The sequence below is a fragment of the Petromyzon marinus genome, unplaced genomic scaffold, assembly GCF_048934315.1.
Source record: "Petromyzon marinus isolate PM22_M1 ecotype Great Lakes invasive population unplaced genomic scaffold, UKy_Petmar_22M1.pri1.0 PM_G_Scaffold_101, whole genome shotgun sequence".
Taxonomy (NCBI): Eukaryota; Metazoa; Chordata; class Hyperoartia; order Petromyzontiformes; family Petromyzontidae; genus Petromyzon; species Petromyzon marinus.
The window spans coordinates 122,254-136,751 of NW_027422653.1; the positions used below are offsets into that span (position 1 = coordinate 122,254).

The window sequence follows — 14,498 nt, forward strand, 5'->3', positions numbered from 1 at the left end:
CGGCCCCCGACTAAGCGCGCAACCCGCACACAGCGCACCCCCCTAGTAGTGTCCTGACGGGGGGTTTCCTGGCACATCGGGTTTTAATCTAAAGGGCGCCTAGAGGGAGAGTCCCACGGTTTCCCGGTGCCAGGAGATTGGCCGACCCCCCACAGGACAGGTTACACTGCGGTGCCCCTAAATTGGCTGAAGATTTTATGGGCGCAAAAGAGAAAGGTTCACTGGACCAACCGCGATGAGTTACTCACGACCTTGGGATAGGCGGAGTGTGGAGTAATTGGCCAGAAGAGCAGACCAGTGGGTTAGAATTAATGAGCACGGGAGGACAATGGGTGAGCGGCAGCAGACCCCGTGGCCCTCCATTTAGACAGCGCAGGTTAAGCGCGCGATTGGCCGCGCGGTACAATTCCACCCTGGGCCTTTTAAGTTTAGAGAATGAAGGTGGGAGCCCCGGGACGATTGGGGCAGTTGTCTTCAACCTCCGGGCAATCCAGACCCACTGCCTGCCGTCCTGCCTCCTCGAGCTGCTCGCAGCGTCCATGTGATGCCAGCGAGTGCTGCTATGAGGCAGCGATAGGCAAGGGTTTCGCTCGTCCTTCTCCCTCTGACTCTCATAGCGTCTGTGCGAAGCCGTGAGAACAGCTACGAGGTACATGGTAGGACGTTTGTGTAACTGGGGTCATAGGCAGAGTTAGGCTAGGCTCTCCTCACGAAATATTCCCCCTCCAGGTAGCGGGTTTTTGTGCCGTTAATAAACTTTAGTTCATTTCTGTGTGTGTGGGTAGAGCCTCGGCGTGGAGTCTGTGATTTTTGTGGGGAGACGGTGTGCATGAGAGGGTGTGCGCGGGGCTGCAGGGTTTCAGCGTGGGGCCCACTTGCTGGCACTCGCGCGCACTTACACAGCGTGTGCATAGTAAAAACAGCCTTAGCGGCGAGGCGTGCACCCAGAGTCCTGCCGCAGCCATCCCGTTTTCGTTATCATTAGCATTGGTACACAGCGGATTAGGGCCTCGCCACGGTACATTTCAAATCCACTCACTCACATGCTCACTCACCCTCATGTAGAACAAGGGGAGTACATTCCAACTCCACTCACACGCTCACTCACCCTCATGCAGAACAAGGGGAGTACATTCCAACTCCACTCACTCACACGCTCACTCACCCTCATGCAGAACAAGGGGAGTACATTCCAACTCCACTCACACGCTCACTCACCCTCATGCAGAACAAGGGGAGTACATTCCAACTCCACTCACTCACACGCTCACTCACCCTCATGCAGAACAAGGGGAGTACATTCCAACTCCACTCACACGCTCACTCACCCTCATGCAGAACAAGGGGAGTACATTCCAACTCCACTCACTCACACGCTCACTCACCCTCATGCAGAACAAGGGGAGTACATTCCAACTCCACTCACACGCTCACTCACCCTCATGCAGAACAAGGGGAGTACATTCCAACTCCACTCACTCACACGCTCACTCACCCTCATGCAGAACAAGGGGAGTACATTCCAACTCCACTCACTCACACGCTCACTCACCCTCATGCAGAACAAGGGGAGTACATTCCAACTCCACTCACATGCTCACTCACCCTCATGCAGAACAAGGGGAGTACATTCCTACTCCACTCACTCATGCTCACTCACCCTCATGCAGAACAAGGGGAGTACATTCCAACTCCACTCACTCACACGCTCACTCACCCTCATGCAGAACAAGGGGAGTACACGCCAACCCCACCCAAAAAAGCACACGAGTCTGGAATCGATCCCAGACACATTCTGGTGCACCACTCTGCCCCCAATAGAGCGTGATTCAATTATTTCTGTCAATATGTAGCGTTTTCGGATGCACCTCATGTAACTCCTGAACCCCGTTAAATTGGTTGCATTGGATTGTTGCAGCCAACTCTCTGGGAACCAGTTCCTTCAACAAAGTGCGGGCTTGCGTGTGGCGGTGTGAGTGTCTGGAAACAACTGGAATTGGACTCTGCAATGCCTGTAATGTGAAGGTTTCTGGTCTTTTTCACAAATGTCCAGCAGGGGCGGATCAAGTTACAACAAGCAATACAATTTTGTTAGGAGTACAAAATAGAAAAAAGTAATGCAAGTCACTAAAAATGTACGACTATAAATATAGTATCTAAGTACAAATTAAATGAGTACATACATGCCTGCCGATGTATCAATACCGAACGCAAGCTAGGGCAAGGCAGTAAAACACCAACAAAACAGTCCCAGACCACACCAAGACAACACGCAGTCATTTAATTAAATGTTCTGATCTGTGTTCTGACTTTAATGCTTCATAACTTGTATTCTCCTGCAAGAGATGATGACATTCTAACTTGCAACGTTCATCAGCTAGCTGAGACCAGGCCAATGTGGCTTTGAATGGTGTCCTAGATGGACACCCACCACCGGAGTGGAAAATCTTACAGATGTCAAGCATATGGTCAACGGGCAGATCACCTCAACGGTAGGTCCTGGTGTCAAGGACATGGGCTTGCATTCGGTGTTCTGTTACTATATAGTCCAGCAGATGTCCCTGCTTGGACCCAGTGTGCATCCATGATGCTGTGTGGATGCGCCGATGCCGGAACAGCGTGTTGGTAAGCCCAATGTGCTGCATAGAAGTCTAGCAGCCTCCTACCATTGTTATTGAGCTGTTCTGGCCGATGCCTTCCAATCACTCTGGCCCAGGTGCCAGTGTCATGACCCACTCAGGCATTAAAGTCACCCGACAGGATGACTCCATCCCAAGGGGCGACTTTAGCTAGTACTTGTGACAGGTCATAGAAGGCATCTGACTCACCGGCCTTGCCTCCATCCCTCCACTGGTGTTAATAGTCGGTGGAGGCGTAAGCAACCACCATTACCATTCCTCGTGTTTTGTTTATGGGAAGGCCAGACCATAGAAGCCTGGGACTTACAGTTTGCTAAACCTCAGCGCCATGCTCCCACACCTGTTGTATATATGCCTCTTCCAAAAAACTGTTAGTGTAATATTGTCTATTTTTTATATCATGGCTCCTTGGACACAAATATACGTTCCCTGCATGCTGAAGCTTGGGAAAACCAGATGACGAAGCCAAAACAGCACTATGAGAAACGGGTAAACATAATACAAGAGACATTGATCAGATGGGCATGATGAGAATAACCAGAGCTGAGGAGGGCCTTAAAGCCGTCGAATATTTCGCTTCTCAGGAATAAACCTAACTCATGTAGCAAAAGGTGAAACGTTAATGAAAGGCCATAAAGGAATAACTCTTCCAAGGAGTGACTCAGGGAATTTCTGAGAGAGCAAGGGAGGACCCATGGCAAAACACCATAAACTCACTGCACCCGAGGGCAAACACAGGACAAAGAGACGAGAATGTCCCTTGCTGTTTCACTCTCTGAATTAACAAACCCGAGTGCCTGGAAAGTTGAAACGTAAAATTGCCAACCGCTGCATGTGAATATTGTTAAACGTCACGATTTTAAATGTTAACTTTTGTGAACGGATACATTGTTACATGACAATACAGAAGGTTTTGACTACGACTAGTTGCATGTTTTATTAACATCCACTTATCAATATGTAATCAGCGTCTCCGACATGGGTTAAACTTCAGTTGTATTTATTCTCAAGTTGCAGTACAGCACGTGTCTCCCTGCGCGGCTGGCTTCTCTCTTGCTCCCGGGACGGCGGCGCACGCTTTGCCTCCCGCCGCCGTGGCACTCACTCCTTCTCCGCCTCGCCGCTGCCTGACGGCGTGTCGGAGAGAGGGCTCAGCTGGTGGAGCCCGCCACGTGGCCGATGGGTGGTAGCGCAGGTGGTGACGACGTTCGGACCCAGGCTCTTCACACCGACGACCCAGAGTCCTCTGCTGCTTCTGCTTATATCCCTCTCGGCGGTGCTAAGCTCCGCCTCTAGCCACGCCCCTCTCGGAACATTTTAGAGGGCTCTCGAGGCTTCCCGCTAGCTCTACCCATTTACCTTTCACCCAGATGGGATCCCCCTTACTGATTGGATGTGAGACAACATAGCACGTGTCTGCAATAACCCCCCGGTCGTCCTGTAGGTGGCGCACTCTCATTACAAATACATAAGTGCCATGATATCTGGGTTAAGCATATAAACTTGTTAACGATTTATGGAAGTTTTGTATTGACGTATTCTACCAAAGAATCATCCCTAAGATAAACACGTACAAATTACATATATTCTCCACTCTCACTCACTCTTCTCCTCACCATCCTCCTGTCACTCACCCTTCTCACGCTCACTCACCCTTCTCCTGTCACTTTTCTCCTGTCACTCACCCTTCTCACTCTCACCATTCTCACTGTCACCCTTCTCACTCTCACTCACCCTTCTCACTCTCACTCACCCTTCTCCTCACTCTCACCATTCTCAATCACCCTTCTCCTCACTCACTCTCACCCTTCTCCTCACTCTCACTCACCCTTCTCCTGTTACCTGTCTCCTCACCCATCTCCCTCAGGGCAGCAGCGGCCCGAGCACGGCTCTGCCTCAGGGCAGCATCGGGGGGCGTACATGTTTGGGAGGGGCTCATCTCTGCTTGGATGGTTGCTCGCGGTCACGTGACACACTTAAACCAATCCGGGGGCGTACATGTTTGGGGGGGGGGGCGCACCTCTGGTTGGCTGCTTGCTCGGGATCACGTGACGCACTTAAACCAATCCGGGGGCGTTAATCACAGTCACAGAATGACAGGACAGATCTGTGATATTATATATGTAGATAAAGAATGGTAATAGCATTTTGCTGTATATGTTTAAAACTGGTTTGCAAGATTGATAATACGTGATAATGATGATTTCTGCTGAATAATCCATCGCGAAACTATCTAATGCAACAATTCAGAAATGTCAACTCCATGTATTGTTTAGGAATACATTAACATGGCTTTATAATTTAAAATGAGTTGTATGTATCAACAGCTGGTGTTGATACATATTCAAATACACAACTATATACATTTGGATGTATAAATGTATTCCTACTGAATCTATTATGTTTAATGTGAGTCTTTACTAGCTCATTTGGCCCAAAACACACCTGTCATTCAAATTATCACTCAAATTAAAAGTTTAATATCGTATGTACATTTTTTTTATCACCACAGGATTTACTTTTTAAAATCCTGCCACCATCCTCTGGGATTTGACTATCCTCCGTGGACACGAGTCATGAAAACAATAAGCTCATTAGAGACTGGTAGAACATGCACACTGAACATTTATTTAAATCAATTTGTGCCACATTTTAAATGTTTTAACCTGAAAACATTTCGAGTGGTACTCCCAAAAGCAATAGAAATAATTAGGATTGGTTTAAAATAAACCAATGTTAACTTCCCTAGCTTCCATAAGACATACCAATACAACCCCTATTGTGCCCTGGTGGATTCAAATGCAGAAAAACATGAAGATAACAAATTTTAACTGTAAACGCAATCATAAGATTAGCAAATAAATATGTCCCATACATTGACCACATTCGCAAACGGAAAACTCACAAACACCGGTGTTTAACTCAAATTGCAAGACCGCAAAAAACGCAAGATGACAATCAACGCCACCGCCGCCACCGCCGCCCGTTGTGCCTACTCATTCCAGAAGACCCTGTTGAGGACCTTGTTGACATTTCTGATCAGAGTGGCATTGTATCTCCACAGCGTGAGGTCCACGACCAGCGAGACGAGCGGCAGGTCGGGCTGCTTGGGCGATCGGTAGTGGTGCATGATCGCGATGTCTCCGGGCACCGTCTGCGAGATGCCCAGCGCGTTGAGCGTACTGTGCACCGACGTCTGCAGCACCGCGCGTGGGTTCAGGATCATCTTGGTCGGGTTGAAGACCTCCGGCAGGTTTGGCTCCCGTCTAATGTGGCGCATGATGTTGACGCCCGGGATGGCGTTCCACGCCTGGAACTTCGACCGAAACTCTTCCGATACCGTGTAGGGAAACACGTGGTTTTCGAATGTGTAAATGTCGGCGCCGTACTTGTCGTTCAAGTACCGCATGAGGTCCTTCCATTTTGTGTGCTTCAAAGGGATGATCACTTCGTCGATGTCCGTGAGGACCAGGTAGCGCGTGCTGTACATGTGCCGAGACACGCAGTCGTTCAGCGCCGCTATCTGGCCATAGTAGTGCAGCTCGCCTGGGTGCTCGGGGTAGTGCCACCCTCTGGACACCCGCACGTAGTCCGTGATGGGCCACTGAACGACCTCGACGAGGCCGGTCTTGATGTAGTAGAGGAGCACTTTGTTCAGCTCAGAGCTGCAGCTTGTGTTGTATACCGTCACGCGGCCCGCACCCAAGATGCGGTACATTTCGATCGCCTGCACGAACTGCAGGACGTTGCCGTAGTTCCCGAAGAGCGTGGAGATGCAGACGCTGAATTCCTGTGTGAAGGTGGGGGGCATGTAGAGCCGATTTCGCACGGGCATGAAGACCCACTCGGCCTCCTCCTCGTCCGGTATTGTGCGCATGCGCTGGACGGACACGTGTCCCGGCTCGCAGTCCAGCGGCTCCGTGCACAGGAAGTCGGCCGTGCCGTACGGGAAGTCAAAGTGATCCGAGTGGACGTAGGCGCTGGCGGTGACCGTCAGGATCTCCGAGTGCCCTCGGCAGCAGAAGTGGCAGGAGAGCACGTCCGGCTCATACCGGTTGGCGATGCCGATGATGCGTGTGCTCTGACCGGCCTCGCGCTGGTCGTGGTACGCCGACACCAAGAATATCTTGGTGTCGCGCACGCGCATCATCGACGTGTTCTGCAGCGCTCCCCGTTGCCCGCACAGCGTCACGCGGTCGATCTTATCAGAAGCAGACCCCGGCTTTGGCCTGAAGACGGACGAGTTAACCTGGATAACCTGGATATAAGCATGCGTTAAATGTATTACTAAACAATACGCTCCCAGCAGCACTGAGCCTGCAGCTGTCAGAACGGTGAAATAGTTTTTTTTAATTTCTCTCAATTTCAACAGATGATCTAAATAGTCGTGGTCAATAATAATTCGTTTTACACAAACATCAACATATTTCTTTGGTGTTATTTTAGTCTTAATACTGGCCAATACTAATTATAAAATCTATTGAAATTGAGAGAAATACAAAATATTGTCAACCAATTACACAGCCACCACCACAACCAGAGCCGCAACCACCACCACCACAGCCACCACCACCACAACCACCACAACCAGAGCCACCACCACCACAGCCACCACCACAGCCACCACCACAACCACCACCACCACAGCCACCACCACAGCCACCACAACCACCACTACCACAGCCACCACCACAGCCACCACCACAACCACCACCACAGCCACCACCACAACCACCACCACAGCCACCACCACAGCCACCAACACAGCCACCACCACCACAGCTACCACCACCACAACCAGAGCCACAACCACCACCACCACAGCCACCACAACCACCACCACAGCCACCACCACAGCCACCACAACCACCACAACCACAGCCACCACCACAGCCACCACAACCACCACCATAGCCACCACAACCACTACAACCACCACTACCACAACCACCACCATAGCCACCACAACCACCACCACTACAAGCACCACCACAACCACCACTACCACAACCACAAACACCACCACCACAACCACTACAACCACCACCACAACCACCACCATAGCCACCACTAACACGACCCCAGGCCGCCACCACCGCACCTGCCAGTCGAGGGCGCTGTGCTCCTGCTGCTGCTGTTCCTCTCCGTAGAAGCGCCACTTCGCGTCGCCCTTCGGCTCGCACGCGAAGCTCAATGCAACCCGCGGGCACCGGCGGCAGCAGCAGCACAGAGGGCAGCAGCAGTAGCAGAGGGCAGCAGAAGCAGAGGGCAGCAGTAGCAACAGAGGGCAGCAGTACAGAGGGCAGCAGCAGCAGAGGGCAGCAACAGTAGCATGCGCTTACGGAAATAATTCCATGAAGATAGCTGCAACTCAACTGCGTTCAATTAAGATCGCATTGAAATCACGCAGTTGCCTCTAAACGAGCAAAAGGCGAAAACGACCCGAGGCAAGGCCACTGGGCAACGGAAACCACGTGGCATTAAGAGGGCAAAGGTGCAGCCCTGCAGTGCCGATGTTTACCGCATACCGCACCCCCCCCCTCCCGTACCCGCAGCTCCTCCGTACGCAGGCTGCACGAAGGGACGGTGCCCGACCGCTGTGGCCCAGGCGTCGTGCCGCGCGTGGCCCGGGTGGCCGCCCGTGGCACCGCGGGGGGGTCCGGTCGGCGTGCCCGGCGCGGAGTGGCAGCTCGCCGCCGCTCCGATACCGCACGTGTGGCAGCGAGCGGCGGCCCCCCCCGGGGTGCCCGGCGAGGACTGGACGGGGGGTGAGGGTGGGTTAGGCAGCGATTAGAACAAATCACGACGGACGACGTACGCATGTCAAACTTCTTATGCACCTTCTTGGTTCTTTCGGTAAAGTCACCACCACGTAGAAGGGAAACAATAAAATAATAAAAATATAAAACTTTAAAATTCTCACGACGTTTCGACTGCAAGACAAGCAATCATCATCAGGTGTAAAAACCACAGCAAGACATTTTTTTTTTAAAAGTGGCGGGTTTTTTTTAACGTTAGCACCACGGAGAGCGATTTGGCAGTTATTCAGATGGACAAGTCCATCTATGTTCGGAAAAGAGGGGGGAGACGAAAATGATGGATGCGGTCTGAAAGCCACCGTAAGCGTGAACAATCAATTAAGACCCGGAATGGTTTATCAAATCCTTCCAATGATTGCTAAGCCAGAATTCCTTCCTCTCGGTTGAAATTGTCTCTGTGTATGTATATGTGGATAGCCTCATAAACGAATCTCTCATGGTAGCCAGATGGCTTACAGAGAACCTCTGCAAGCCATCAGGCTACCATGAGAGATTCTCCCGTTTCGGTCTTAGGAGGAGGGATAATTGCGATGTCATCACCCGAGAGCCAATCAGGTGCCAAGGGTTGCGCAATTCAGCCACTGGCACGCTGGCACCCGGGCTCGGATCTTGGTAGCCTCTTCCATCTCCTCCTCCTCAACCTGTAAAAACCCTCCACAGCTACCACTGTTAGCTAAATATTGTTACTCTCAAATGCAACTTTCATCAAGCCCCCCAAGTGTGAAGTGCAGTCTCCAACCTCGTATTCTCCACCATCTCTGGCTTCCTCGATTCCAGTGCCGTGAAGGGAAAATTTGCCCGAAATGCGGCCGATCAGCGTTGACTTTTTTTTCCACATTTTGTCAACATGTTGCCAAAGATGTCCCTTAAAGGCTTAACGGACGTTCGGGGCAAGTGCAGTGCGAGCAACTACGAGGCCGGCAAAGCACACGGAGGAGGTGGGGAAGCCAGACCCACGCCCGACCGCCTTCTCCCCAGTGGCGATGTTTATACATCGCACCAGGTGCTCATTGGATAGACCTCAGGAAAAGCCCGGGACCGTTTCAGATAATCGTCACCTGGCGTTGGCCGTAAGTGGGAATCAAACCCCGGTGGGTCGTAGGCGGGTTTGTGGTGCAGCGCATCAACCACTGTGCCACCGCTCCCCTAAACCATGGCACTGCTGCAGTGGCAAGATGTTAACTACCTCGCCTGGAGTACAATAGGTCGTGGGGTTTGATCCAGACCCCCGACGCCTGCATATTTTTGGAGTTTTCAACGTCCTCCCCCGTGGTCACGTGGATTTCTCTGGGTCATCCAGTTTCTACCTCCACGTTTTAGAACCGACGTGCATTTGGAGTATTTGGCTGCTGGAAATGTCCACGCGATAAGCCGCTTCGTTGAGCAAATCATTTGTGGCCAGGTCGCTTCTGAAAAGAGAGTCAAGTAGCTCGGTGGGCCTCACATGGTACAATAAATAGTTTAATGGTAAAGAGCGGCTGCACCTCTCACCTGCACCATGGCCACGTCGTGGTGCAGAGCGGACAGCATGTACTCGCACGGGGTCAAGTCCTTGATCTCGTTGACGCGAAAGACGATGTATTCGAAGACCTCCTCACGAGGGGCGATGGGACGGTCGGCGGGGCGCCCCTCCGTCCCGCGCAAGCGCACTGCGCGCACACAAAGACGCCCGCCGCTGGTACAGACCTCCACGTACCCGTTTGGTCAAGCGTTGTTACGGTCGAGAGCACCTATGCAGGTCGGAGCAGGTGCGTGGTTGTGGGTTTTGGGCGCCACTGTGGTGAGAAGTTAACTACCTCGCCTGGTATATATCGAAGGTCATGCGTTTCATCCCAACCCTGACAACACCTGCTGTATATTTGGAGTCAGCGAGGTTTTCTCTTCCCATGGGTCGAGTGGATTTCCCCCCCCCCCCCCTCCAGGTCCTTCGATAAGCCACTTCGTTGCGTTACCTACCATTTGTGGGGAGGTCGCTTCTGAAAGAGCAGTATAGTAAGTGGGCCTTACCCGCAACCTAAACAATTGTTTAAAATAGTTTCTAGCTGGTTCAGCTACCTTCATCCTCCCCAGTGCTGATTTAATCATCTTTTTTACTAACACACCGCACCAGGTAACTTCACTTGAAGGCAGTCTACCTACACGAAAACCAGAATGAGTTGGGATACAAGGCCACCACCGACGACGTTGTCTGTAGCCAGGAATCAAATCTAGCTCGCGGGGTTCCGAGCTGCACACATTTCTCAACTCTGTAAGCCAAAAATTGAGATTCATTTATTTCCTGCCAGAAGCTGTATTAAATATTCTTGTTTCTTTCGGTAAAGTCACGTAGAACGGAAATAATAAAAATAAAACATAAAATAAAAATGAAATTTATTTTATTTTTATTTAAATAAAATATAAATGAAATTTATTTTATATGTATTTTATTTTATTATGTCTTAGCTGTATTAAAACCAACCAATAGCCTGTCATCCATAAGCCATATGCCTGCAGGTATTGAATGTTTATGGGTATCAACATCACAAATCCCTATCATCACCGTCGCAAAGAAGTTCTCCATTGTGCCAATTTAATCCAGACAGGTGCCGTTGGCCCAGATCTGTGAACGAAGGCAAAAATGAATCTGGAACATTTCCAAATTAACTGTTTTGGGGCCTCTTCTTTGGTTCTTTCGGTAAAGTCACCACGTAGAATGAGAATAAAATAATAAATTGATAAAATAAAATAACACAATAATATTCTCACGATGTTTCGGCCACAACACAAGTGGCCTTCATCAGGTGAAGGGGTCGAGACTGTCTGGTAGGACAGCGCTGGAGTGTTTTGGGGCCGTCCAGAAATGACGTCACGCACCTGGGGGGGGGGGGTCAGACATTTGTGACGACGTGTGACGACTGGGGGGGGGGAGTTTGATAAATGTGACGTCACATCAAAATGCGCAACTTTAAATATAGACAACACGTTCCACTTAATTAGACTTTTTAATGTTTTCTCCTACAAGATCAGAGTGCAGCGGCACATTAAATACGCACTACAATGACAACAATAGTTTAAAGCGATTTGAAGTGTGTTTTATTTTGGCGGGGGGGAGGGGGCAGAGCTTTGTGACGTCATATTTGAGGGCGGGGGGGGGGTCAAAAAAATCGTTCAGAATCGCGTGACGTCATTTATGGACGGCCCCTTAAGCGGCACCCTGCCGGGCTTTTTGGCCGGGGTCACGCGCCGTCTATGACCAGCCGCATCTCATTGCCCTGTGACTACCGACCCGGCTTCAACACTTGATTTTTGCGCGCAGCGTTTTAATACGTTGTTTTTGTGTGGAATTATTTGCTGGTTTATTCCAGAATGTTTCTGTTACGCGTCGTCGCTTTAAGATGTTCTGTGTTCAAATTTTGTTTGTTGCGGTTGCACCCCGACTTAAGATGCTCGCATGGCTCACAGGACTATACCTAATAAATGAAACTTGAACACGCGCACGCACCGAAACCACGAACTTGTTCAGGTCAACGGGGTTAATCGCGCGTTCGTGTTGGCATAGCTGTCAACCCCTTATCAGTGCCCCTAGATTGTTACAGATCGATTCAAACCCTTATTGGTCACCCCCTGCCCTTATAAATATCAACGTTTAGACAACGAGGTCCCGTCGCAAGGGAGAAACGCAAACAGACGGACGAAACAATGTGTGCCCGTATTGAAACGGCTGTGCACCCAATAACCTTCGTTGAAAAATACTTGAAACCACTGCGACCCAGAATCAGCAAGAACAACCTCAGAACATTCGTGATTAAGCGGGTGACGAGTTGAAGAACTTTGCCCCAGCACAGCTAGAGGCGCCGGCCATAAATGACGTCGCGCGATTTTGGACGATTTTTGCCACCCCCCCCCCCCCCCCAAAAAAATATATAAAACACGCTTCAAATCTCTTTAAACTATTATCATTGTAGTGCGTATTTAATGTGGCGCTGCACTCCGATGTTGAAGGTGAAAACATTTATTAACAAGTCTATTTGATTAAGTAGAACGTTTCGATTTAAAGCTTTCGTGACTGCAGGGATTCATCTTATTGGCTCTTTTGGTAAAGTCACGTAGAATGGAAATAAAATAATAAAAATAAAACATAATAAAATAACATTTTATTTTATTAAAAAATAATAATAAAACATTATACAATTTTCTTAACAATAAAATGTTATTGCTTTATTTTTATTATTTTATTTCCATTCTATGTGACTTTACCGAAAGAACCAAGAAGATAAGTAGAACGTGTTCTCTATATTTAAAGTTGCGAATTTTCATGTGACGTCACATTTCTCAACTCCCCACCGCCCCTCGTCACACATCGTCACAAATGTCTGACCCCCACGTGACGCATCAATGGCTGTCATTTTAAACATTTCTGGGCAATTCCCACTGAGATTAAGGACTCTCTTACAAATCCAGGTTAATTGAAAACACAAAAGTACATACAGCAATCCAATACAATCATGATTTAATTTAGTTGTTTTCATTTTTTTTAACCTACGTGACGTTACCGAAAAAAACCAAAGACTATCTTGTCGTTTGAGCATCTTAACACCTCCTGTTTGATTGCCCTGAAAAGGGTCAAACCCCTCCTTAATACCCCCCCACACATTGACCCCACGACACCCACACCAATCTGTCCAGAAGGCGACAACGTCGCCGACACGTTCACCTCCTCCTGGCAAACTTTCCCCAGCCCCAAGGCCTCCTCCTGCTGCTGCTGCTGCTGCCCGAGCGAGTCGCCTGTTAGGACGACTCAAGCGGCTTCATTAAACCCTTAACCCGCAGCTTCGGGGTGTCCACAGTCATCCCGTGAACCACCCACCCCCCAGTGCGTAACCTTTCGCCAAGACGACGGTGGAGTCGTCCGTGTTGATGTCACAGAGGATGCCCTCGTAGCGGATGCCCGCCATGGAGAGCAAGCTCATCCTGACGCCCATGCAGGCCGCCCAAGTGGCCATGGTCGCCGGCTCTGGCTACGGGCGACGAGAGGGGCTGGTGGGGCCGCCTTGGTGGGGCCGGGCAGGAGGAGGGGGGGGGAGGGGGGAACTTGGCCCGGATCGTGAGACGACGACGATGATGATGGTGGTGGTGTTGGTGGTGTTGATGGTGGTGGTGTTGATGATGGTGGTGGTGTTGGTGGTGTTGTTGATGATGGTGTTGATGATGGTGGTGTTGATGATGATGATGGTGGTGTTGATGATGGTGATGATGGTGATGTTGATGATGGTGGTGGTGTTGATGATGATGGTGATGATGATGGTGGTGTTGATGATGGTGGTGTTTATGATGATGATGGTGTTGTTGATGGTGATGTTGATGGTGTTGATGGACCACCCAAGATGGCGCCGATGATGGCAGCCTCGGCCGGTTGGTGCGCCCTGTTTTGTCCAGTTTTGTCTTGTTTTGTCTTGAGAGGGGCTTGCTGTTCAACACACTCGTGCTGGTGAGAGAGGCCTGCTGTTCATCACACCCGTGCTGGTGAGAGAGGCCTGCTGTTTTGGGGCCTGCTGTTCATCACACCCGTGCTGGTGAGAGAGGCCTGCTGTTCAGTACACCCGTGTTGAGGGGCCTGCTGTTCAGCACACCCTTGCTGGTGAGAGAGGCCTGCTGTTCAACACACTGCTTTTCAGCACACCCGTGCTGGTGAGAGGGGCCTGCTGTTCAGCACACCCGTGCTGGTGAGAGAGGCCTGCTGTTCAGCTCACACGTGTTGAGGGGCCTGCTGTTCAGCACACCCGTGCTGGTGAGAGGGGCCTGCTGTTCATCACATCCGTGTTGGTGAGAGGGGCCTGCTGTTCAGCACACCGGTGCTGGTGAGAGAGGCCTGCTGTTCAGCACACCCGTGTTGAGGGGCCTGCTGTTCAGCACACCCGTGCTGGTGAGAGGGGCCTGCTGTTGAGGGGCCTACTGTTCAGCACACCCGTGTTGGTGAGAGAGGCCTGCTGTTCAGCACACCCGTGTTGAGGGGCCTACTGTTCAGCACACCCGTGCTGGTGAGAGGGGCCTGCTGTTCAAC

The 14,498-nt window shown here is 50.6% G+C and overlaps 1 protein-coding gene across 1 annotated transcript; it reads right to left on the reverse strand.

Annotated features, from left to right (window-relative positions):
• Positions 1-5,246: 5,246 nt before the first annotated feature.
• On the reverse strand, positions 5,247-11,018 carry LOC116937269 (beta-1,4-galactosyltransferase galt-1-like). The gene is made up of 4 exons (XM_076059409.1): positions 10,982-11,018; positions 9,950-10,107; positions 8,189-8,338; positions 5,247-6,897 (listed from the first exon to the last, which is right to left on the reverse strand). The coding sequence occupies exons 1-4, from the start codon at positions 11,016-11,018 to the stop codon at positions 5,632-5,634; spliced, it is 1,611 nt and encodes a 536-aa protein (XP_075915524.1). The 3' UTR covers positions 5,247-5,631.
• Between the last annotated feature and the right edge of the window lie 3,480 nt (positions 11,019-14,498).